Below are 27227 nucleotides of genomic sequence, written 5' to 3' on the forward strand. Positions count from 1 at the left end.
GTATCACGTTCATAAGATGTTTGTGACTTGTACTGTATACTATTCAATCACTGTGTTGAAATGCAGCTTTCTCTTCCCTCACCAATGCAGTGGTCTTCTCCCAGAGCAAGCTAGCTTTGAGGATACCTACAGCCAGTCAGGTAGATTTTGTTTTTGTTTTTTCTGTCCAGTGCCAATCAAAAATTTACAGAGTGGATGTACTTTATTACTGTAATGATGTTTCCATTGCTAATGCTCCTATCAGTGTATCACAGACATGATGCACACAACCTAAGTGTTTGTATTATTTTTCTTTTCTTATTTAAGAAAGTCATGTTGTGCTTCCTCCTTTTTTTTTCATAAAAGTTCAGGATTTGCAACATATTCCTGTAAAGTATTTTGGGGGCATTTTAATCATTGCTCTGCTGAACAATTGTTTTGTTTCTGTCTCCATTAAAACAAATAATAATAATAATATTTTAGCATGTTCTTATCAAAGCAGTGAATAAAGGTTTATGTATTTTCTAGTCTCTATTCATGAACTATCTAGTATAAGATACATAGCCATTTCATTGTGTTATTTTCTGTCATTGATCTGTTCTGGTAAATTGTCTCTTTTTGAATGTCATCTTAGAGCCATCAGGGGGCCTGACCACACCAGGTTCTACCGGTCAGGACTATCTGGGAGGTCTGACCACACCAGGTTCTACCGGTCAGGACTATCTGGAGGGTCTGACCACACCCGGCTCCACCGGACCTGGAGCTGAGACCTTGGAGGAGATGGCAGACAAGGCTCGCTTCTTCAAGGAGCTGGAGGAGAAAGGAGGCAGCCTTATTGACTACAGCCGTCTGAACCGAGAGGCTGATCTCTCAGGGACCATGGGTACCATGGGAACACTACCATCAGCTTACATGGGGTAAGGGGTCATTACTTAGCCCCAACAGGTCAGGTGGATATATGGTCTGACCTTTTCCAATGTCACTAGATGTACAAGCTCTGTTCAGAGTGAGAAGAAATTGGTTGACGTGATGTTGTAGGAAATCACAGAGACCTTTCTTGTTGCAGTTTATGTAAAAAAAAAAACTGTTCTAATATTTTTTTTTGTGTGTGTGTCTATATGTGTGACGTCAGTGTTTCAAGCTGATTGCCAGTTGAATAATTAGAAGCACTTATGGAAGAAACCACATGTTCTGCCAACATGCTTTCAAGCAGGGGCATACGTGAACATGAATATACCAGGGCTTGACATTACAGAATTGTAGCTATGTCACTACTGGTCTGTTCCAGCCTCTAAAATATTTGAATGTGAAATTTTGGTGGCCCCAAATAAAAGGAAATATAAAAATTTATCTTTAATTCTAGCCGCCCTATGAGGTCACCAAAAGAAAACCTCCTTTTTTTCCTTTCAAATTTGGTGACCCGACATCACATTTTAGTAGCCCTCTACCACCGGCCTTTCGCTAATTTCAAGCCCTGATTATATATATATAACACAGTGCTTATATAGCGCATATCACTACCGTGGTGTCTCTATGCGCTTTAAGGAGAGGGATGAAGTAGAAAGAAGAAATGCAGTGTACAATATGTGTACCATAAATGCAGAACCAAACTCATTCATAATACTTTTTGAACAGAAATGTCTTGAGAGCAGTTTTAAACTTTTGAACACTGTGGGAGCTTCTTTTATATAACACGGAACAGCGTTCCACAGTGTTGGAGCAGCATGGGCAAAAGATCGCTCACCATAAAACTTTGTTGTGATAATAGGACATTGGAGAAAATTTTTCTGAGTTGATCTTAAATTACGAGAGGGAGCGTACCTGACCAAGAACTTACTGAGATATTCTGGTGCCATTGAATGGCGGCACTGATAAGTCAGTAACAGTATCTTGAAAACTATACGTGACTGAACAGGAAGCCAATGGAGCTGTTCAAAATGGGGGTTATGTGAGAATTCTTCTTTGTGCGGGTGATCAATCTTGCAGCTGCATTATGAATTGCCTGGAGTTTATGTAACTGTGAGTCAGAGATATTATACAACAAACTGTTACAATAGTCTAAATGACATATAACAAAAGCCTGAACAAGCTTCTTAGTGGTCTTAACATCCAAAAACTGACGAACTTTTCCAAGCTTATATAAAGCGAAGGATGCTGATTTACATTTCTCTGAAACAAATTTGTCCATGACCATATTCTGATCGAATATCACACCAAGGTTTTTGGCTGTTTTACCAGGTACAATGGAAGTACTGTCAATCTTTATAGCAGGAAGTTCCATTCTTCTGCGAAATCGAGATGTAAGGTGAAAGATCTCAGTTTTTTCATCATTCAGTTTAAGACCATTTTGGATTGACCATAGTTTAATCTCTCTGATACAACATTCTACTCGAGAGATTGCATCCTGCATGTTACAAGGTTGAAATGAAATGTATATCTGAGTGTCATCAGCATAACACATCCCTGACATTCGGTTGGACATGATAATATCGTGTAAAGGAGAAGAATACATGGTAAACAACACTGGGCCAACCACAGAGCCCTGGGGGACACCGATATCTAATACATGAGCAGAGGATTCTAACTTCTCTATTACAACTGTCTGCCTTCTCTGCTTCAAGTATGATTCAAACCATTTATAAGCAAGAGATGTGATACCAAACTTGTGTTGCAGCCTGTGCAGTAAAACATCATGCCTGATGGTGTCGAATGCCGATGAAAAATCAAGCAGAACAAGTATGGTTTCATTGCCATGGTCTAGAGAAAGATTAATATCATTTGACACTTTGAGTAATGCTGTTTCACAACTGTGGAATGGTCTGTACGCAGACTGCAGGGGTGAGTGTAAATTGCTATCAGAAAGATAATGCTGAATCTGCCGAACTGCAGCTCTCTCTATAATCTTTCCAAGAAATGAAAGATTAGCAACTGGTCGATAATTCTTCAACTGCTCGGGATCCAACCTTGACCCTTTCATGAGGGGAAAAACAATGACATCCTTCAGACTTTTAGGAAATGTACCCTCTTCAAATGATCTATTTACGACGCATGTGATATATGGAGCAAGTTCTACAACACACTTCTTTACAAAAGAAGTTGGCATTGGATCAAGTTTACATGTTGCAGCACTCGACTTCTTGATAATTTCCTCTACTTCATAAATCTTCATTCTTTCGAACTTAGAGAAATTCACGTTCTTGCAAATCTGGTCTGGAGCTGGTGTGGGATCTGTACTCATGCTACACAAACTATCAGATATTTGTCTAACCTTATCAACGAAAAAATTCTGAAAATATTCAGGCAATGCCACAGAATCAACACTAGGTAAAATTAAGGAAGGCTTAGGCTTAAACATCCTTTCAAATTTCCGGAACAACTCACGAGAGCTACAGTCCTCAAACTGTCCTTGATGATATTCTCTCTTTCTTGTCGTGAGTGCCTTCTTATAGTGACAACAAGCTTTCCTGAAGATTTGATGGTGTACCTCCAACTTGGTTGACCGCCATCTACGTTCAAGGCGTCTGAGATCTTGTTTCAGCTTATGAAGGTCTTCGTTGAACCATGGAGCATGGGGGCGAGGGAAAATCAAGCGAGTAACCAGTGGCGCATGCTCTTCCAGTAATTCAGACAGGACTGAGTTGTATAGCTGTACCAGTTGTTCCAGATCATTAGGGACAGATGCGTATAACATAGAGCTCCTGACATCCTCTCGGAACACATCAAGATTGATCTTATGAAGTTTCCTAAACGTAACTTCTGTCCTCTGTTGCTTTGGCTTATCAATCATCAGAGAGCACATTAGGGCACAATGGTCAGAGGGAAGGTAGTATGTGGAGTCCAATTCAGAGACAAGGTTATCAGTCATACGAGTCAGGAGGAGGTCCAATGTGTGCCCCCTGAGGTGAGTTGGTATAGTGACATGCTGTTTTAGGTTCACAGAGTTGATCATCTCCAGAAAACAGGATGCATCTCTATCTGAAGGATTATCTACATGGAAATTGAAATCACCTGCCAGCATTAGCTGATTTGGATACACAGCAATCTGTTCAAGAAATGAGGAAAACTCATCAAAGAAAACCTGCGTAGTTGACCGGCCAGCTTCAGTTCTTTGAGGACGATAGACCACCATGAGGCGAAATGATGATTTTTCTTTTGCACTAAGTAGAAGATCAATATACTCAAATGATGTAAACTGTCTTGTGTCGTACTTGTGAACATTGAAAACTTTCTCAATGCATACTCCCACACCTCCACCCAAGCGACTCTTGCGAGGAGCGTGATGGAAGTCGTAATTCTTGAGGCAGCTAGTTAGATCAGCAATAGCTCGATCATCTCTCACATCACCCGACAGCCAAGTCTCAGTCAATGCTAGAATGTTAATATGGTGATTGATTATGAACTCACAGATTACCGGTGTTTTTGATGTTATGGACCGTGCATTCCAGAGAGCGAAACGACATATTGATGACAGACCTCCTTCTTCGGGGCATAAAGCAGCATGGGGCCTGGAAGTTGAGCGCTTCTTGCCACCTTTTCTTCCCCTCTTTGTTGGCTGTTTGGAAGATATCTCGAGTTCATTGATAGTCGACCACACTGAAGGACTGACACGTCGGTGAACATGGTTGATGGCAAGGAGTTCAGACCTATCATACTGAATTCTCTTCCTTGCTGTATTCTGGGTTGTTCGAGATGAAGCTGCAGTGGCATCATGGTTAGCATTGGAAGTACCATGCTGTAGAATGGTCAGCACAAGAATATCAGATAAATCCAAAAACAGAGTTTACCAATCACGAGGATAATGAAGCAGAATTGCAGTTCAAAATTTGTCCAGTAGTGTCAGTGATAACTCCCAAGCACTCTAATAATAACATGAATGAGAATAATCTGCAGTTACCAGCAAGGAATAGCAAAGAGTTGGAGAGAGGTAATCAAGCAGCTGTGAGGCGCTTGACTCTCTCCGAAAAAATAAAAAAATTAAAAAATAAAAAAATAAAAAAAATAAAAAATGTTATGTCTCTGTACCATTTTTATTACAATTAGACTAACTCTGTTTCAATTGAAAGTGGCCTATAGTGCCATGATGAAATGAATTGTGCATACATGTACAGAGATATTATTCTTCACAATATTCTTTTGTGTCATTCTACAGGTCTCCTGAGGACACAGGGCCTCAAGACAAGAAGCTTGCTGATCTAGTCAAGGATGATCCAGGTAGCTTCCAAAGTTCCTCTTTTCCTCCCCCCTTCCCCTTTCTATGAAGTAGATATATGTTTACACGAAATAACATAGGTGGGACTGGATAAAAATAGACTGTGCTGTATGTCATCAGCAGATGTGTGATGTTTCTCTATGGAAGGAGTAACCTATGTTTATGTGTGTGATGATCATCTGTTTGACACCATCACCACTGTCATGTGTGGCCCATGTCTAGTATTTCATAAAAAAGGGTAGATATGGCTGTTTTAGTTTTGACTCCATGTATCTGTAATTCACTTTTTTTTTCTCTGGTTGATATCCAGAGCCTGCTGTTGAGACACCTCCCAAGCCAGCAGTGCAGAATAAGAAGGTAATCAATATTGTGACTTTTACCATTGTTCATTGTAGATATTAAAGGGCATTGGTGCCTTGAAGATGGAATGTTTAACCTTGTCATATTGGATGTCCCTAGACAAGATCATAGGTGTATTGTTAGATCATCTCTTTGAGTTAGTGTCATCCAGACATATCCTAGTAAAGTTACTTCTCTCCAAAATATGGAGTTATTAGGCAAGTGATCCCAGACAAGCGTAGAAGACCTGTGGTGACCAGTATAGCTCTTATTGTTATAAGAGTTAAAGTAATTAGTACATTCAGTATGCTGTATGATGCACTGTGATAGATACTTGGCTTTGAAAATTCATGATACTAATGCCATGTAATAAAATTTGAGTCAAATGTGTTGCAGGATTAAAGTTATTTGCTGATGGTACAAATGTAGCTGTTCCTCAGTGCAAAAAAAAACCCCAACAAACAAACTGGCAGGCCTTGTGTGAACATATGTTTCGTTTTTTCCCCTCCAGGGAACGAAAGGACCCAGCATGTTGTCCAAAGGTAAAGCTTGCCAAGGGCTACATTATCAACTTGCACATCTATGTTTGTTAATTTGTTTGTTGTGTGTTTTAGTGGTTCTTTTTCAGAGTCATGTATTACTAACAAAGATATGACATAATGATATTGTAAGTTATTTGCCTGTCGTCTCATGATGCACAGCAGACAAATTCTTACAACTTTTGTCAATTTTATGGATAAATGAATTAGATATCAAATCTTGAAAATTAACATTAGACACGATGTGCTAGGAACTACAAATATTATCATAAGGTAGGTTTGCTTTGCACCATTTTCAAAGTTGTTATATCAAAAAATGGCAGTTGAAAAGAGATAGACAAGCATGTCTTGTTATGAAATTGATATGAGACATTTCCGTGCGTATGCCTGTATGTATTTCAGCAGATAATGTTGTGTCCGCTTTTTATTGACTTTGCATTTTACATGTCAAGTTTTTTAAACTTTTTTCCTATCATTGCCCAGTGGCTTTACTGGACACTGCAGATTCTACACTCAGCCCAGTGAAACAACCCCACCGTGATGCTTCCCCACCATCAGGGGGCCAGGGAGATGCTGCCCCTACCACCCCTGGAGGTTTCTTAGCATCAGGTACAACAGGAAAGGCATTGGAGTCAAGAGGTAAGATTCCATCATACACTTGAAAAAAATGCCAGGTTTGTTTGTTTGTTTGTTTTGTGTGTGTGTGTGTGTGTGTGTGTGTGTGTTTCATTTCGTCGGGTGCCCATGCATTGGCCGCTAATGCGATACAATTTGTATTGCGTTAGCGGCCAATGCACGGGCACCCGACGATTTTGTGTAGTGAGTTGTATGTACTATATCTGTTGAATTTTTTTTTCACCTTGCATGACATCAAAGATTGTAAAGCAGAGTGAGATAATATTTTGCAACTATTTTTCATGGTTTGCCAAGATGTTCACAGACCAGGGTCTGTACAGTTTAAGGAGAATACTTGATAGTATTTGATGTAAAAGAAAAAGTATTTGATGTCACATGTTAAACTTCTCAAAATTGCAAAGAAATTCAAGGCAGAGGATGATTCTATGAGGTTGAGACTTTACCGGCAGAGCAACAGTCAAAATGTGGATTAGTACCAATTTTTTGACTATCTGTATGAAGTTAGAGTCAGGAAACTTTGTTTAGCAGTATTGTATAAGTTTATTAAACAAGTGGGTGAATACTTCTCAAACTCCTGTTTAATCCTTAGCCATGGGTATATGAATTGATGGGTATCTATAGCTCTGAGGAAAATTGCCACATGTGGAAAGCGTCAGAATAAGGGGGAGACACAATGTGGATGAATTTCACTGCAGCTGCAAAAAAAAAAAAAAAAAAACCAGACTCGGCAAACGGCTATGTATGTAAGGCATTTTAAACACTGCTGATTGCTGCTGCCTTGTGACATTACATCAGATATCGATTAAGTTGTATAAAAGAATTTTCTTCAGTTCATTTGTACTGATTCTGTTTCATTACATCAAATTACAATTAATAGAATGGAGGGGGAAAAAAGCAATTAATAGTGCACTCCAGTTGTAAAGCACACGGTTATAATGAAATTCCAGTTACAACGAAATAAAAATCCAGGTCGCAAAATTATCAACCCTATGCTTTTTTATTTTAGTTCAGTTACAACGAAATTTTGTTATAACGAAAGAAAACTGCCGGTCCCAAGGACTTCCACTGTACCGGGAGTCCACTGTACTGGCTGCAGGGAAATGAGGCAAAACCAGAAGGTTGTACACAATTTGTGTATTTTCTTATATATATTTGCTGTCTCTTTCCATGACTAAGGACTGAGCACTGGTACGACTGGTGAGCTGGAAGCACTGCAGGCTATACTGAGGGAAGCAGCAGACACGCCCACTCTACATCTCCATGACAACATCAATGACTCTGTCACCAAGGCAACCAGAGAGCGCACAGTTGAGGATATCATAAATGAGGTCAATGAAGGAAGGAGGGCAAGCAGTAAGTTTGATACGAGGATGTACAATAAACACTCAGCTATGTGAGCTATGTAATGTGATATTCATGATGTAAATCTGCTACCAGGCAAATCTGCTACCAGGCATTTTAAGTTATGAAAAACGTTTAGCAAAGCAGAACAGAAACCAACAACAATAACAACAACAATAAAGACCAGTTGAGAATAGACATAGAAGTCTGTACTTTGTTAATTTTCGTATATAACTCTTTCTTACACAACTTTGTTTATACTTAGAATGTATTGCATGCATCTGATGTGAAAGCGTGGGACTAATGCAGCTTGATGTTATACGTACTTGCAGTGTGTAAGAAGTCCAAGAGTGTAGCATAGTGAATCAAATGTGATTTTCAAATATACACAATGTACTTATCCTATGCAAAGAGGGCAACAACATTATTTGCCTTATTTTGTGATCTATTCTGTTGATGACTAAGGTTACTCCATTTTTTGTTTTTTTAAGTGTTGATCTTTTCAACCAACAATTCATTACATGCTCCTATAAATTGGAAAAATGGCCCATTTGCCTCTATCAGAGTATCTAGTGTGCTATCCCAAATGAAACCCTTTTTTTAATGAGATTTCGACAAACATGTCTGTACCTAGGAAAAGCTGCTTGTGGAACTGTTCTAGAATGATGAGCAGTGTTGGCTATCAAGCCTAAAAGGCATCCATTCTAGCTTGGTTATCTTTGTGTAAGAGAGTGTCCATAGACAGTAATGACATGACTGGGTAATAGTTCTCTAAATTTATGGAAATACCTACTGCAGTGCTCCTTATCATGTGAGTCTTTTGAAGTGGACCCAAAGTTTTTTTATTTTATTTCTCTCTGACAGACCACGGTCAAGATGGTGTGAGAGGTTTTGACCTTCAACCAGCCAATCAGGACAGCCGCTCTGGATCACATGACCAGGAGGGTGACGATGAGGATGAGGGTGTGGATGGGACCAGGGGGTTCATGTTGAGCCCTGTGGGTGAAGGACAAGAAATGAGAGGCTTTGCACTGGAGCCAGCTTCACCAGTCTCCAGGGGATTCGACCTTCAGCCTGCCACTGTGAGTGGATGACTGTGGTGTGGTTTATTCTAACTTTCAAACATTGCTAGCATTTTCACTTCTCATGAACCATTATAAGGTCAAGTAAACAATATCAGCATGTTATCTTTAGAATAAAAGTGATTTGTATGCCATGATAGAAAACAAACCACATACCCAATGTGGTATTTGACTAGCATTTGATGTGTGTGGGAAGAATTTTGAACACCCAACTTAGCAACAAATATGCAAATTTTCGAGCATTGTTTGACAGAAGGTTTTAATTATTTTAAATGAAATTAACTGCGATCCAGAATGTGATTGAGGAGGGTTTGCAACGGTAGCAGTGGAAATGTCAATGATCACACTGTACAACCTAGCCAAGAACCAGTGTATGTACAATGCAAATTGCATACAACAAATGTATTTCACTGTGAGTGTCTGTGCAATGTGATGCAAACACTCTCCTCATTATGACCCCAATGCTTCTGTGAGGTAGTAATGAGTCTTTAGATGAAAGGTTTGACAAGTGTAACTTTTATTGAACAATTTGAAAGAATAAATGGGCAATATGTGTGCATGTCATGACAATCTGAAGACATGGAATAGAAAAGTTAATGACCTGGTAGTGTGGGATGACTGTGTGTTGCAAAAGTTGGCCCAATTATTGGGGATGAATTATGTATAGAAGTGTAATTATGCAGCTTACATGCAGCTGAAAAATCTTGACTCGAGTTAAATGTTACCGATGAGCTTACGCTTCAGTTTTGGCTGTTGTAGTAGGCCTGCACTAGTCACAGTTTTCAAGTGAAGATCGATTCAATCTGGCAGGCATGGTTCTCCATGCTACTGGTCTTTAAAGATGGAGATTAGAATAGAATGTTGCAGTACGTATTGTGGATAAACAGTATGAACATATTATGTTTATATGTGACAGGCTGAAGACTTGGACTCCCTTAGGCCTGAGTTTCAGCTACCCTCCCCCGCCAAGGGGCAGGGCAAGAGGCGCAGCCCATCTAAACCCAAGGGCCGATATGCTCACATCAGGAGCTCTGGCTACGGGAAACCCAAGTCTTCTTCCAAGTCCACATGGTCACCTGCTGAAATTGGCAAGCAAAAGGTTAAAGGTTAGCAAATGATATCATCTTTAGAAAATAATCTTATCATTGTGAATTCATTTGCAGTCAGTTTAACATTTTCTGGTTTTTCATATGACATTTATGTTCAATTATTTAACATTTTTGTAGTCAAATGGAGCCCCATGGAGCTGTAAAATACCATCAAAATATAGATTTGCATTTCCATGTTGTGTATGGTTTTGCCTCATATCATCCTATATGATTCATGTCTGCTGTGGTTTGCTTCGCTTTTTACACAGGCTCAGAGGTCCCTAAACGTAACGGCCAAGATGACAGGTCACAGCGCCATCTATTGGCCTCTGTGGAATCCTTTGCCTCATATCTACAAGAGCAGTTTGGAGACACTTTAAGGAAAACGCCACCTCTGAAGGTATTTCATTTAACTTTTTGAATATATGTAGGATTGAAAGTTGTGCAATACACCTCACTGGTAGAAGGATCAGTTTATTTGACATGTTGGAAATGTGATTATCCAGCGGGAGTGGCAATAGTTTAGTCTCCTATCTAAGCAGTGAAACATCCCCTTCACTCTGTCAGATATCTGAACAGTGATAGATCCCCAACGACAAGTGCCTGCAAGGAATTCCTTATCTGAAAACTACTGCAGCAGTATTTAGGATATATTTTTCATGGGACAAATTGTAATCAATTTCTAAAAAGAACAGGTTTAATCAAGAGAGATTTTAGGTTGAAGAGATAAAGTGACACCCAATGGAGGTTTGTAAAAAGATCTGCAGTTATGATAAATGCTCAGTTGTCAAATAAATGTGTTCAAGAGACGGAGTGTTCCCTGTGCAACTGTGGTCCACACACTTCCATAGAAATCTTCAGAGGAACCTATCCTTTCAGCCAGCATGCGTGAAGCCAAGTTCCAATCTCTGTCTCGAGAGAGGGCGCTAGTTGCTGAGGTCAATGAATGGCAGCAACAGTGGCAAGAGGAACGACGTCTCAACGCCAAGATGAAGGCCGAGATCGCCGACATCCGTGGAGAGTTTGCTCGTAAGGAAGAGGAACTCCGGCTGACCCATGAGAAGGAAATCTTTCAGTTGAAACAGGACAACTATGTCTTACTGGCCAAAGTGAGTTGAGCACCAAGATGCTGCCTTGACTATTGAAACACCCTGGCAATATTCAGGTCTTAATCTAAAGGAGTTGTAGTATGATATCAGGATTTGGGGGCATTTGCTCCATCCACATGTGGATGTACTAGTGAACAGTGTATGGATTTACTGTGCAAACATTTGCTACAAGATGAAAAAGATCAAGATGGCTCACCATGCCCTAGTACATGTAGAATGTACACCAGCGTTATGTACAGGATGCCAAGGACATTTAGTGTTTGATAGGCATACAATTTCATGGTGGGTTTCATATCTTATGGCTTGTCAGAGAGACCCCTACTTTCATATTAGATTGTTAAGTTCTACAAATTTCTATGACCGCTTGAAAGGGTGTTATGTCTTCATAAATCACTATAAACATGAGGATATAGGTCACATATAAAATTTTTAATAGACTTTATGAAATTTTTCAGGATAAAAAGAAGGCATGAAATTGAAGGAGAGATAAAGTAAGGTACTATCATTCCTTTTTTTATTTTATTTTGTCTTTGAAGCTGAACAGTCAAGAAGATCAGGACAAAGTTCGGAGGAGAGAGCTTGTCTCTGGTAAGACTCCGGAGGGCACCAGTCAAGAAGAACAGATAAGGTTGATGCAGAGAGAGATAGTCCAGCAAGAGACTCTACTGCAGGGCTACCAGCAGGTAAGGTGATTTCATAGAGGGACTTCAGTGATTGACTTTTTAGAGTGGGCAATCATTGCTTAGTGACGCTAGTCTGAGAAAGATTGATATCAGATATCATATGCAGGGCTCGACACTAACGGTGGCCCGGTGGCCTGGGGCCACCAAAATTGAAAGTCGGGCCACCAAATTTCAAAAAAGGGCAAATTTGGTGGCCCGCCTCGGGCCACCAAATTTTTTTGAAAAGTATGTCAATTAATTCGTAACTTTTTGCGCCGGAAATTAGCAGTTATATTTGTTTAAAGGATGGATGAAAAGGACTGAATGAGTGCCTGAGAGTGAATGTTGCGAGTTTGTTTAGGTTTATTTACGAGTAGATGTATGTCCAACTTCCAATTCTTACTATGACTGGATAAAACTTAGATATTTGACACATTAAAAAAAACAGGACTTTTAATGTTTTTTATTGTTTTTTTCGGGGCCACCAAATCTTTCTCTCGGGCCACCAAAATTTTGAAATTGAGGATTTTGGTGGCCCCATCGGGCCACCAAACAAAAAAGTTAGTGTCGAGCCCTGTCATATGACATTGCCTAGTAGTTGTCACTGCTTACTTTATGACTTGCCTGTAGAAAAATTGGGATATATTTGTAACATAAATGTGACATGAAACCCCTGGGTCTCTTGTTCTCAGTAACACGTTATCAGAGAATGTACTTTCTTTCCTATCATTTACATGGGTTGGGAAAGTCAATTTGTAGAAAGTTATATGCTATTTTTGAAGTTTGGTGTCTGCTCTTTCAAATCTGCAAATGACTTCAATGTCCTAGTGACTTTTTGGTGATTGTGTAATGCAAGTTCATGTATGACACTGTGTACTGAATTTCTTATCATTATTTTCATATGTACACATTAAATGACGGAAGGTAAATTCATTGCTGTGTGCATATGTTTATGTGCGTGCTTGTGCACTGAGACTTGTATGAACAGATAAGTGAGTGTTTGAGTGTAAATAATCATATGTGTATGCATCTACTGACATCAGTATTAATTTTTACTGGATGTTACATAGCGTATGGTCAAGTTTATGGAAGTTTATGTGATAAGTATCAAGAAACTTATTTCTGGTGATGTTTTACAAGAGCGAGCGGATATATTTCATATGACACCTTTGCATTGTTTATGTTTTGATGCTTGGCATGTTGGAGCAGGAAAATGAGCGTCTGTACGGCGAGGCTAAAAAGTTACAGACAAACAACCGAGAGAATGAGGAGAGGATGTTCAGAGAGAACCAACGTCTGCAGACAGAAGTTGGTAATCTGAGGTATGTTTTATCAGCTCTTTCTTATCCCTTCTGTGTAACATGTGTTCATTAGCATGAGTAATTCATGGACATACAACCTTCTAGATAATTTCATGTATCTGCACTGTGAAATTTTATTTGATGTTTAAGACAATTTTGACAGTGTGAAGTCCCCATTACTGGCCTTGTTACAAAGCCTTAACCCGTTTAGGACAGGCTGATATTTCTACAACACGCATTTCCCATAGACACCTGCCTGAGTATACTCAGGACTCGTCCTCAACAGGTTAATAGTGGATTTAACCCACTGATCCATGAGGGCGAGCTGATATTGCTCTAACGTGCATTTCCCATAAACAACTGCCTGAGACTACTCAGGACATGTCTGCAATTGGTGTATAAAACTAAAGGGATATTAAGTTGCACCCTCACCTCTGGTAGTCATCAACAGGTTATCTAATGGACACTTCACACAGAAAAGCATAAAGGATGATGAAATACATGTAATGCATACAGATCTGCTTTGTAACAAGTGCAGACACATTCTTGATTTGAAAGGTATACGACAGTAAAGGTTTTCTGGACAATAACTTTTCTATCCTTCAGGACATGCAGAAAACTATAAATAGTTTTACCTTCTGTCACCTTTCTAAAGAGTAGTAGTAGCATAAGTGAACCGTCAGATCATAACGAATGAATCAAACTTTATCTCAAAGATTTGAAGTTGTTATGCTTCTCCAGATGTCAATGTGTATAAGTCACTTGTGTCACTTGGCTAATACTAGGGTGAAAGGTCACATACGTAGTGTCTGTATATTTCATATGAAGGGAGCTGAATGAGATGAAGGATAGAGCCCTGAGGAATAAAGGGATCATCACGGGACCAAAAATACAGCAGGAGATAGCAGCAGGAAACACAGCAGTCCTTGGGGCAGGGAAGATAGCTGAGCTTCAGGCTGAAATCAAGGAGCATGAGGTGATGTATGACAATGACTTCCCTTCCTGTATTCACTTTGTTTGTTTGGAAAACCAGCAGGACAGGAAGTCAGAAAGCTTGGTAAGGAAGAAAGAGTACAGTGCACTCCTGTTATAACGAAATTCCAGTTACAACGAAATCAAAATTCAGGCTGCAACATTATTTACTCTATGTGTTTCTATTCTTTTAAGTTGTTCGGTTATTTATAACCAAATTTCGATATAACAAAAGAAAATTGACGGTCCCGAGGACTTGGTTATAACTTAACAAAAGTCCACTACATTTGCATTCTACCTGCTACAGATAGGGAGCCAGTGGAGGTTGTTGAGTGTAGTGTTGGTTTGTCTTGTTGCTCTCTCTGTGATTCTTGCTGCTATGTTTTGTACTCATTGAAGTTTTGCACTCTTTGATGAAATTGTTACTAATGTAAGATATTGGATGTGATATTTGCTGAAGGTTCGGGAGGCATCCTTGAGGTCAGAGGTCAAGAGACTGACCCAGGGTCAGAAGGAGCTGGAGGAACACATCGAAGGTTTGGTCAGGGAGAAAACTAGGCAGCAGGAGAGGCTTGACCAGCTGAGAAATGGACACCAGACAGATTTTCAGGTCAGTACAGTCTTTTGACCTTTAACCCCTTGACTCATGCTTCTCGTAGTATAAGGAATGGCACTTCATTCTGTATACTTTACTTGCCAGTCGACAGGAGTCAAGAAACTAAATGTGGAGCAGGAAATAAATGGTCATATCAGTGTGGTGTTTGCTTGGGACTGTAGTATATGTGCACTGGAGAATGGGTTTACTAACTTACGCTGGGAAGCAAAGTTGTTTTGATTGAATTAGAAACATCAATCAGCGAGCCGTGGCAAGGCTGATGATTAGCGCATGGGTTCATAAGATTAATATGCCATGAGAGTTGTACTGAGAATATGAAGTTGTAGCTTCCATTCTGTCTGACAGTGCTCCCCTTCCATGTGTATGTAAACTGTGTTAGAGTTATTAATTCCCTCATTAATTCTTCTCTCTTACATATCAAAACATGTACCAATAGGATCTTCAGGTGAAGTACCAGAGAGAGATTGAATCCCTTCAGAAGAAGATTCGATGGTACGGTGAGAATCAGGAACTCCTGGACCGGGATTCAGCAGCACTGAGAGAAAAGGATGCAGAGATCACTGACCTCAAGGAGAAGCTAAAGAAGGGAGGCTCCCAGGTGAGATGATGAGCATTCTGTGTCTTGCAACAACAACAACAACAACAACAACGACAACGACAACGACAACGACAACGACAACGACAACGACAACGACAACGACAACGACAACGACAACGACAACGACAACGACAACAACTACAACGACAACGACAACAACTACATCAACAACAACAGCCACAACAACAACAACTACAACGACAACAAGGAGGTTGCAGGGTCTTGTTGCCCCAAAGGATGATGCATACATTGGAGGCATTTAGATATATTTTTTGAAGTACTTCATGCATCATTAACCTGTTGAGGACGGTTTGATTTTGCTACAACACGCATGTCCCATAGACACCTGCCCAAGTATAATCGGGACTCAACCTCAATGGTTTAATGCACATTTGATGGAAATGTTTCAAGGTTTTAGCATTGACAAAAGTGTTCAGATATTGACCAACATTTTGTAATAATACAGGTGTACATTTCTTTATCCTTTTTTTAGGACTGTTGTTTATTGTCAGTTATTTGTGAATCCTAGTGACAATTATTATATATTATAAGGTAAGGCCACCAATTCTGATGTCTTGAGCTGTCCATGGTGTGTTCTGTGGCTTGATGACCTCATGATTCCATCATATGGATGTAGTCCGTGAAAGGACTGTGAGAAGTCTGAGCCTAGGGAGATAGATAAGTGAGGCATTTTTTATTTCAGTTTGATCAATGATGCTTTTTCCCAATCATTTACCCAGGGTAACAGCAAGACCAGTGAGGCCCAGAGACGTGCCAAGGAGAGAGCCGCAGATGCCAAGAAAATTCAGGATCTAGAAAGACAGGTATTTAATAGTCTATTTTAATGTTTTCTTCTGTGATTTGTCACGTTGATACATACTGAGTGCAAACTGATTACTCAATCAATCATTGAAGAATTGTTAAAATTAATCTAAGCTTGCAAAATGAGCTGTTTGAGGATACTTGGAATTTTATTGCCAGCAAAAGAGAAAATTCTCTCTAAATCGTGTTCAAAATGGAGGAATTTGTAAAGATTGCATTTATTTTCTGTGCTACGTGTGAATTATAATATTCATTATCTGTAGCAGAAGCTCTATTCTGTATGGGTAATGCATTGACAGAGATGCCAACTGTCATTTTTTTTTGCGGTATTTAGTGCTGTGTTTTGCCCAAACTACTGCCGGTTTCTTGGAAAATTCCTAGCTTTCTGATTTCATTACTGCACTTGTCAATTGCAGGAAGAGTAAAAATACTGTTTTTTTATTCAAAATATGGTTTGTTTTTTTTTCAGCCATCAGAATTCAGCAATGCCATTAATAAGGTTGACATCCCTGCACTGATCTCACGCTGTCAAAATATCACATTTCATATTCAGCAGAAAGTTATCACTAAACTATTTCAGAGCAAGTGCACATGGTGATTTTTCTTAACTTTTTTAATGGATGCATGTGATACTGGATGTCACCCTGTCAGGTTCGGGAAATGAATGACATCATCCGGCGGCGTCATCCAAACTCCCTCCCCGCACTCATCTATGCAGCAGCCTCAAGCTCCTCCTCCGACCCCAAGGGACAACAGGGGTCATTGGAGGGTCAACCAAGGTCAATCACCTTTCTGGAAGATAAGGTCAAACGGCTGGAGAGAGAGCTGGAAGGGAAGGAGGAAGAGAGTAGGAGAGGACTGAGGGTGGTGGAACAGAAGTTTAATGCCATGAAGGTATTGCAACTGATCATTGATAAATTGCACTTAATCTACATAAAGAGACACTGAATATTCAGTGTGTGAGTTATGGGTATAGCCAGTGATAAAAATGGGCACACATACTCAGATGGGATGCCATGAAGGTGTGTATGGTGATAGCAAGCCTCCTCCCTGGGGTTGATGTTGCGTTATTAACCTGTTCTTTTGGAACCTGGTATACCAGGTTCCTGAATTATAGACAAGAGTGCCTGCATTAATGGCCTAGATTCATGTTAATTTGTGTTATACTTCCCAGAAAAATGGCTTTGAGTTTCTTCTCTCAGCAATTGTTCTCTTTCCAAAGGAAAACTATTGTATTACAGTAAACCTTTTCCAATGTAGTCTGCACTTGTTTTGATATAAAACTCGTATGAAGACATACACAGCAATCAAGGTGGAGCTCAGGTAGATTTCTGTGTTCGCTGACCCCCTCAGGTGCCTTGTTTTGTGTAGAACAAAAGAGTCTGTGAGCCCATCAGTGCACATGCTCTTCATACCTTGACCTGATTGATATTTTCATTGTTTTATGGCACGTGCAGTGCAAGCGTGACGAGTGTACAGTTATAATTTCTAAATAGTAATGTTGTGTGGTGAGAGAATGAGAATTTGTACGTGTCTGTATGTGTTTATGTGTTCGTGTGTTTGGGAGTCACTTATTGGATGTGATGAAGAGATGATTGTGTGTTTATGTTTGTGAGTACCTGTATTTGCACGTGTGTGTAAGTGCATGTATGTTTGTGAGGGAGAGGGAGGGGGAAATGTGAATAGAATGTGAGGAAAGGAAGTAACTGCATGGGTCTCTTTTATTCAGTTTATTTGTCACGTACAGTGTGTTGAATGTAGTGAATGTAATAGATTTTATAATGAATGACGTTGTAAATGAGCGTGTTTCTACTGAGCGACGAAAATTCGAGGTGATGCCAGCCGATGTGTGGTGATACCGGCCGATGCCGGCCGATACTGGCCGATGCATGGTGACACCTCGAATTTTTCCTCAGTAGAAACAGATCGGGTAGTGGCCGATGCCGGGTGATGCGAGGTGCTCCGTCGTCCACCTATTGAGGTGGTCGATGCGTGATGACGCGAAGGACGATTCTCAGTAGAAACACACCGGGTAGCGAAATTCGTGGTGTATCGGACGTCTAGAATTTCTCCCCGCGCTTTTCAAATCGGTTCATCGCACACACTCCTTCGACACATGTGTACAAAATACGTGTGTACACACAGCGACCGTGTTCGCATCATGCTTTGTTTGTACCAACTCGCTTGTGTACGTGTTGTAGGTCCTATACGTTACGTTACATGTGAATCGTGGCATTTATAGTCTATTGTTCGCGTGATTAACAGCCTAACTTATTGCATTACTAAGCCCTCATCACTTACTTTGATTTTACACCGCGTTATTTCTTTTTATATTGTCTCGAATCGCGAGAGTACCACATTAGTATGTCGCAGCCTTGAGAAAATCTCAACTGGACTCTCGATCTCCAAAGATTTCTTTGGCAGGATACCAGTATGTTAGTTCGGGGTATATTGGATGGGGAGACGAAGAGAAATGGCTTTTCAAAAAATAGCCGACGCAGTATAGCAAAGCAGGCAGGGTTCGGATCGCGCGCGTGACCCAATCTGTGACTTAAAAATACCTGACTTCTGGAATCGCCGCATTTGCACGTCACCTTTGCATCACCTCGTATTTTATCGCTCAGTAGAAACAGCTCGAGTGGTCGTAAAATACGAGGTGCTGCGTTCTACAAAATTCGTGGCGATGCCAGGGATGTGAGGTGCTCTCAGTAGAAACACGCTCAATGATGTCAATTGTTTTTTTTTTTAATAGTGATGAATGATTTGAAAATTGTAGATACTTTCTTTTTTGATCAAATTTGTATTGTAGTAATATATCTTTGTGAACAAATGTTGCAATTCAGCCTTTTGGCTGTGAGAACATTTTATCTAGTAAACCATACCATACCATACTGTACACACGTGTATGTAGTTGACCGTGGGAAGGGGATACATGTACCGCTTGACTACTTTCACACAGGTGAATTACCAACCTCTCCGTTTTCTGTTGACTAGCAAAAGAAATTCTTTTTGGGACTTTGGGGGCTGTCGGAGAATTGCAGGAGGAACGGGTTAACTTGTGTGTAATAGAAAGTTAGATTTCTGATTATGTACTGTTTTCTCATTAAGATGATGTTCTTTAAATGCCACCCCCTTTTTAAATTTATCATGGTTTATCCTTTTGCTAATTTACGTGTTACCGAGTTTTTTTCAGCAATATATGAGAAATTGTATCCGGGTTGTTTGTTTGTTTTTTAATACATCATATGCCTTCCCTACATTGTCATAGAGCAATGATTGCACATTTCACGTCATTTTAGATGAGAGTAGAGAATCCCTTGGGTGCAATAGTCTAGAACAACAGATTTTTATTTCATAGTGAACTTATCTTCATTATTTCATACTGGTGCATTATATCTTTCTGTTTGCTCATTTTATTGTATAGTGACATAACAATGATGTTTGTTTGTTTTTTAATCCTACCATTGCTAATTTCATATCCTCTCAAACATCATTTCAAGGCTGCCCGGTAAACTATTTGGCTGTCATTATCATTAGACCATTAATCTCTCCTTCAAGTAAGGCAACAGCATCTACCCGTTATAAATAAATGGAACAACTTAGTAGGAAGCAAAACCTTATGATTTTCCACCTTGCTGGAGAATTCATGTATTGTGACACAAACTATTTTTTATATGTGAGGTTTATTTGTGTGTTGTGTGCTTTCTCTTGATAAAATTTATCTTTTTGTTTTTCCTGTATTAACAATAAGAATGACATGATCATGAGACATTGCTATCATTCATTTTTTTTCCACACCAATTCACATCCAATAATATTTGTGGATGAAGGTGAGATACGAGGATCGCATCAGTACTCTGGAGTCACAGCTGGAGGAGACTGTAGCCAGGAGACAGCTCTCATCTCACCCTCACACCAGTCTCACAGCTCTAGAGAAGGAGTTAGAGGGAGTCAAGGAGAGAAGCAGGAGGCAGCTACAGGAGGCTGAGAGGGAGAATGGGGAGCTAAGGAGGAAACTAGCAAAGGCTGTCTCTACAGCAATGACTGGAGGAGAGGGAGGAGGAGGAGGAGGAGGGAAGGAAGGAGAGAGCAAGAAAGAAGGAGTGGACAAAGGCCTTCAGGCAAAACTGGCCCACCATGAATTGTGAGTAATTGTGCTTTTAGCTTTGTTTGCCATTTGTAGACAGCCCAAGAGTATAACAAAACTGTGATATCTGGAATACAAGATGCATTTCAAGCTGTGTAGATCTAAACATTCCTCATGCTGCACGAACTTTACATTTCATCGACATAGTTGGTTCTATTTATGTTAACTACACCTTTTTTCCAGTAAGCCTGCTTCTGTGTACGCTGTTATTTTTGCATACAGATATTTTCGCGACTTAGGAGGTCACGGACATTTTTGAGAGATGTTGTTTTCACAAATTGACACAGAGGCCTTCATATGCCCACTATTACCTTAGTGCATGGTGACATGTTGGCGTGTTGTTAAAGTCATGGTCCAACTGTGATTCGTGTATTCAAGAACATTAAATCCTGGCAAAAATAACAGCCTTTACAGTATTTGATGTGAAAATTATTCATCTCTGTGTGCATAAAATGTGTAGCATTTTCAATTCAAGCCATCATGCCTAGCCAGTTAAAAGGTGCTTTTCTGTTAGTAATCCATTTTTGTGCCATGTATCATGTATAAATTTTCTTTTTCTTGTTATCTTCAGAGAGCTAGCAGCCAAGAATAAAGAGTTGGAGTTGCTGCGATCCACAGTGGACAAGTTGATGGAGGAGAGATTTAGAGCTTGGAGTACAGGAGAGGGCAATAAAGGTTTATATTCCTACGAACTCTAGAAAAGAAACATGACCACATCTAATACAATGAAATAATGTAAAAGTGGGTATTTTTCGCATGAGTAATTTTTCACATTTGACCGGTGAGATGAGTTTCATGTGTTTTTAATTCTGCGGAATCAAGACATCAACTACAGAAACATACAGTAAGCAAAAATAATTTCGCACTTTTATATTTTGGGCTAGTTTATGGTTGCACGAAATGCACAAATATTTCAATATTATGAAAATTTCTACTGTTACAGATTGCCTGTTTTGTTACCTAGTGTAATTTGACAGCATGAGACAGTCAACTCATATCAGTCCAATGACTGCACAATAATAATACTGAACACATTACCCCATAAAGGGAGTTCTTTGAATGGTCATACTGGGTCAAAGCATAACTACATTTGAGTGCTTGCAGTGATTTGAATATCAATGAGTCATTCAATCTGACATCAGGTCAGGACTGTCAAAGAGTAATCTTTTATTTTAAAGTCTCTGAAGTGTTTCTTGTGTAAAATGCCTTGCATGTCTTTTTCATAGAATGTCGCTAATATCACATATTTTAATAAAGACTAACAGTTTCTTTCTGTCTACCACTGTCAAGCAGTTCCCATTGCTGTCAATCATACATTTTTGGAACTAATGTTTATCTTATCAGGAAAGACAAAGAAGTCAAGGAAGCAGGATGGGAAATCTGAGGGGAGTGGAGAGAAGATGACAGGCAGTAAACCCTACATTCCTGAGAACTTTGCTGGTTCCCACATATCAGATGTACTCATGGAGAATGAGAGACTCAAACACCAGGTATGGCACAATACTGCATCCTCTTTAAAAGCCAGGAGCTGCCAACTTTGGAGCTTGGTAGCAAGATTCCGGTACCAGACTTCAAAATATCAATGTATAAGCTACCTGCAGTACATGTATCATCAACCTGATCAACTAGACATTATCCAGTGTTGGTCAGTTGCTTGCCTTGAAATGAGCTTAATTTTTATTTAAAATGAAGGCATTTTGTGTTATTAGATAACCACTGTGTTCAATGATAGAGATTTTTTTCTTTTCTTTTCACAGACTCTCATCAGTAGATTGTAAATTACCAGTGGTGATCAGAGTTTGCATTATTGGTCTGATGTTCCAACTCTACCTTTTGAATTGTAAATTTTGTTTGATGCAGAACTTACATAATATAAAAACTTTCGGCACAAACACACAACTCCTGTACCTCTATCTTACCACCAAACAGCTGTGCTTAACCCTTAGACAAGAGTCCCGAGTATACATGTGCTGGTGTCAATGGGAAATGTGTGTTGTAGCAAAATCAGCTCGTCCTCAACGGGTTAATGGTTCTAAAATCATCCTTTCTGATCATGGCTTCTAGCTGGATGACCTCACCCTGGAGATGGAGCAGCAGAGGGTGCAGCTGAACGCCTCCCTGGCCAAGATGGAGAGCAGCACCAGACAGGAACGAGAGAGGGTTGCCGAGGAGATGACCTCGCTGAGGTCACGACACAAGATGGAGATGGAGAGACTTCAGGCAGAGAGGGCGCCCTCACAGACAGAACAGAGAATATCTAGACTGACCAATCAGGTGCAGGCACAGCAGGTGGGTGAAGTTAAGAGAGAAAGAGAATAGGATGGGGGAGATATTTATTAACCTTGAAATTGCAGGATGGGGGGGGGGGAAATACTGGGAAATATGACAAAAGAGACATAATTCCTATGATATTAGCCAATAATAGAGTTGGCAATATTTTATCCTTATTGTAACATGGAATGAGATGGCAAGAAAAAAACAAGAAAAATGAAAAAGAATTTAAAAAGAAGTAAAGAGAGTATGGAACAGGAAGAAAGCTTCTGATTAGAATCATGGAGATTTTTTTTTATCAAAAGTCTATAGATTTAATATACTCATGTGAGATGAAAAAGGAGTAAAGGAAGATAACTAGAGAGAGAGATACAAAAAGAAAGATGTGTGGAATAATGTAGTACACAGGTATGATATACAACATATGATTCTTGTAAAGGGATTGTTCCAGTTAGCTTACCAAAATGATACATGCATCCTGTAGTGTATCAATGTTACCTTTATCCCACATAGAGCATGATATATCCACAAATTGATTTAGGGAGGGAGCTGCTAGTCCTTCTCTCTGGAATGTTGTTTAGATTGTCTGTGCCATGTAGCTAAAGAAGCCTGCTATGTGTAGCACAGGTATAGTTTGGTGAACAAAGCAGTGTGGGTTATTTAGTGAAAGAGATACGCAATGGTTTATGAATGATTCAAAGGTAAAGGGAAAGTAACATGTGTAATGAAGGATTATCTTGATACTTAACGCTCCATCAGACGACGATCCGAGAGCTACAAGACCAGCTGAGTGAGTCTCGTCTGGAGACAGATCGACTGGCAGCCTCCAGGGTGAGGGAGAGGGTGATGGAGACTCGGGTAGAGCAGCTGAGGGAGGAGCTACGGGAGGCCAGGGAGACACACTCACCTGTAAGTCACCTCCTCTCTCTCTCTCCTAAACATTCTCTCACTCTCATTCACATCCTCAGCCTCATTTCTTACTTGGGTCCTTCTTATGTACTCCACGGAAAGAAAAACATTAAAGTTTGTTGTTACAATAGGCAGAAATAGTACAGATGATGCTGGCTTTGTTTTTGTGTTACAGGATAGATGTTTGACCCTCACTATTGGTTGACATGTCTGTTTTCGTGTCAGTCTCGATTCTTCCTACATTGAGGTTTGATTAATTTGATTTTATTTGATTAGATTTGATTTCTGCCTTTCCAATGATAAAAACTCATATATATAAGTCCACACATGCAGCATTCTCATGCTCTTGAACAATGTCCAACAAAATGTACGAACAACTTCAAAAAAAAAAAAACAGAACTAAACACTCAAAACATGTGGGCATTATAGATCAAATGGAAACTTTTTGCTTACTCTTTGTGTCCTAAATGATGAAACTACATGATGATGGGTGTAACTATAAAGTATCAGTATTCCTATCAAAGTTGAAATATAGGGACATTAAATATGCTATATGTTTTTGTGTGTTAAGTAATCTATGCTTTTGCTCATAGAGTGTTTGCTCTGTTTGAGAGGAGCATAATTTACAGATTTAGTGGTCATTAACCTATTTCTTTTCATCCCTCACAGGAGATGAAACACTTTGAGGCTCTACAAGCCAAGATTGCTGCTCTGGAAAGCAGGTGAGAAATTTATTGAGTTTTACTATTAATTTACTTTTAATTTGTGATAATATGTGACCGTGCATCACAAACCAACAAGGAGTCGCATGCCCTTATTTCACGTTTGTGAGGACTCCAAAAAGGTGAAACTGGTGAACGTAGTCAGTCTGAAATTTGTTAATTTTTTAAGGAGCAATTCTTTTTACAATATTCTTAAAATTTGAGATCATTAAATCAGTGTAAAATTGCAGTTTTTGCACTTTTTCTAGAATACTTTTTTGTAAAATATCGTGAAAAGGTAAGTCTGTCAGGACCCATCTCATTTCTTAAAAACCCTTTAAACGCTGTTCACTTTCAACTCTAGTAACTTTTGAAAGGATGTTGCTACAGTGCACTCCTGTTATAGCTAACACGGTTAAAACGAAATTCTGGTTACAACAAAGTTGAAATTCAGGCCGCAACATTATCCGCTCTATGTCTTTTATTCTTTATTTGTTTGGTTATAACAAAATTTTGTTATAATGAAAGAAAACTGCCGGACCCGAGGACTTCGTTATAATGGGAGTCCACTGTATTGCATTAAAAGTTATAAGTCATGAATGTACGAAGTTGTGTTGGCATGCTGAAAGGGAATATGGTGTAACAGGGGTACATGCTGTAAGGGAATACTTCATATATTGTATGTTTTGGGCCAATTAACAAAACAGAACTGCAAAGAAGTTTTTAAAAAAAAGTTTGTGTGGAAACTTTGAAAGCCCAACATTAATGCTCTGTGGTGGAGCTTTAGTTCGACATTTGTTTTTGTTTGTCTCGATGCACGATCCCGATGGCACTATCCTTCACATAAATATCGTGCTACGAAATAACTTTCAAAAGCCCAAGGAGAATGTTGGTGTAAAAACCAGGAACGCACCTGATGTCCCCACATCTCTTCCCCCCACACACACTCACAATGATTCTACTTTCAATATCCTCCATCTACCCTCAGACACACCCAGAGAGACAGAGATCTGAGAGTCTTGGTGGAGAGAGCAGCTCTGAGTGCATCGGAGGAGAAGGAGCAGGAGATCTCACGGCTCAAGAGCCTCCTGGAAGGCAAGAACTTGGAGATCCAGAGGTTCCGAGTGGAGCTGGAGGCAATCTTGGAGGTTCTCAGGGAACTACAGCGACAGGGAGTGGTGCTCCCTCTAGACAGTCAATCTGTGAGTTCCATGTTCTTATGACCAGGAGTCCATCATGTTAGCACCACATGGAATGTAATATGTGGGCTTGAAGATTTCATCAAAGCGATTTAGACTATGCAGCCTCTCCCCTCTCCCCTCAGGTAGATACAAGATACATCAACAGTCTCACTGAAATGTGTGTTTTATGTATTGTTTGCTTTGATAGCAAAAACTAAGATTTGTCACTCAGATTTTAGATTAAGAAACCAAAGATTACCGTATAAAGGCAGCCATGAGTATGCACATGATACACCATCTCGAAGTGTAGAGGTAGTAGCAACCCATGACATGTGTTCAAGCTGTCAGCTACATGTAAAACCAATTTACCTGCTAGACAAGGGAAATTGTGGTCATGTACATTTGATGTGCTCATAGCGTATGCAGTATTGTGAAAGCAGGAAGGGTAAGAGATAGCCTTTTATGAAGGCCCTCTCGCTGTAATGGGCGACTGAAGCGAGCCTAGCCGAGCGATGCGAGCCCAGCCGAGCGCGACAGCGTGAGGGCCTTTTGAGATCTGCTTCACACATTATTATTCATGACACGTGAACCCTACTGAATATTCTTATTGACGGGTTCCAGTCGACCAATGGAATGGTGGCTCCCCACATCCTCAGCTTTGGTGTTGTCATGCCTGTTCACACATGCATCACTGACCACCAGTGGAGGTTTGTGGTGTGCATTTGCTGTATTCAAATCAGGTTCGAGCGGACAGACACGCTGATTGGTCGACTTTTGCTCCCAATATCGAGGATCAAAAGTCGGTAATTCAAAGGGCTAACAAAAGGATTCGAAGCAGATCTCAAAAGGCCCTCGCGCAACCCCACTCAGCTGAAGTCTCTTCACCATACAGCGAGAGGGCCTTGACAAATGGCTAGGTAAGAGGCTGATGCAAAGTTACACGTGAAATGTTATGTGTGGGACTAGGGAGTGTAAGAGGGTGTACCTATTGCTGAGGTACAGAAGATTCTGGTCCAGCCAAATGTCAGCAGTGAAAATGAAGAAACTGTTTTACCGAGATAGCAATGTACAAGATTTTAGGTCTGTTATGTGTTATGTTGGACCAATAACTACAGTGTCAGAAGAGGGGAGTATGAACTGTGAACATCACACCAAATAGAGGCTGTGGGACTGAAATATTACAGTTTCGATCTATGCAGCTACTTTATTTTGTAATTTCAATTTGTAAAACCAAGGGCCTCATGATTTTTATCTCATGGAAAACAATAACGCTTTATTGTGTTCCAAAGTGCAATTTTGTGACATGTATGGAATGTAGATATTGTATATATTTATCAAAATATGTATGTGTTTATTGATATTTTTTGAATTAAATTAATTCATATCATACTACATGTAATTTGATGTTAGCCTCATATATCTGTGTCTCCTTTAAGCATTTTGTGTGTGAAATGTGTTTTTGCAGAAGTGATGACACTGAGGTACAGAGAATTGCACAAGTTCTAGTCATGGATTTAATTGGAGTGTACAGTGGCTGGAATAGATCATGAAATGGGATTTTATATCATTTGGTCGAGTAGATTGTATTCATAACATTGATTTGTTTAGGCTACGCCCATAAATTATGACAAAATCAGTGAATTTTGCATGATACCATGTCAATCAATCACAAATGTTGAATAAATACATTTTTAAATGCATATATGATAATCAAGAGTAAGAACT

At 39.7% G+C, this 27227-nt stretch overlaps 1 protein-coding gene across 1 annotated transcript in view; it reads left to right on the top strand.

The window, feature by feature from the left end:
* LOC139740113 (centrosomal protein of 162 kDa-like) overlaps positions 1 to 25544 on the top strand; it is a 30754-nt gene extending 5210 nt beyond the window's left edge. Inside the window, exons 7-31 of the mRNA XM_071650696.1 lie at positions 91 to 140; positions 614 to 896; positions 5129 to 5190; positions 5499 to 5545; positions 6039 to 6069; positions 6550 to 6705; positions 7879 to 8055; positions 8908 to 9125; positions 10042 to 10231; positions 10483 to 10613; positions 11065 to 11322; positions 11859 to 12005; positions 13194 to 13306; positions 14114 to 14261; positions 14718 to 14867; positions 15310 to 15471; positions 16212 to 16295; positions 16945 to 17187; positions 20124 to 20437; positions 21012 to 21115; positions 21785 to 21930; positions 22505 to 22729; positions 23471 to 23620; positions 24290 to 24342; positions 25310 to 25544. Coding sequence (XP_071506797.1) covers positions 91 to 140; positions 614 to 896; positions 5129 to 5190; positions 5499 to 5545; positions 6039 to 6069; positions 6550 to 6705; positions 7879 to 8055; positions 8908 to 9125; positions 10042 to 10231; positions 10483 to 10613; positions 11065 to 11322; positions 11859 to 12005; positions 13194 to 13306; positions 14114 to 14261; positions 14718 to 14867; positions 15310 to 15471; positions 16212 to 16295; positions 16945 to 17187; positions 20124 to 20437; positions 21012 to 21115; positions 21785 to 21930; positions 22505 to 22729; positions 23471 to 23620; positions 24290 to 24342; positions 25310 to 25544 — 3877 coding nt within the window. The remainder of the gene's footprint in view (positions 1 to 90; positions 141 to 613; positions 897 to 5128; positions 5191 to 5498; positions 5546 to 6038; positions 6070 to 6549; positions 6706 to 7878; positions 8056 to 8907; positions 9126 to 10041; positions 10232 to 10482; positions 10614 to 11064; positions 11323 to 11858; positions 12006 to 13193; positions 13307 to 14113; positions 14262 to 14717; positions 14868 to 15309; positions 15472 to 16211; positions 16296 to 16944; positions 17188 to 20123; positions 20438 to 21011; positions 21116 to 21784; positions 21931 to 22504; positions 22730 to 23470; positions 23621 to 24289; positions 24343 to 25309) is intronic.
* Positions 25545 to 27227: the final 1683 nt, after the last annotated feature.

The sequence above is a fragment of the Diadema antillarum genome, unplaced genomic scaffold (assembly GCF_040938485.1).
Source record: "Diadema antillarum isolate AM-2024a unplaced genomic scaffold, OU_Dant_1.0 seq00000836_RagTag, whole genome shotgun sequence".
In the NCBI taxonomy this organism is placed as follows: Eukaryota; Metazoa; Echinodermata; class Echinoidea; order Diadematoida; family Diadematidae; genus Diadema; species Diadema antillarum.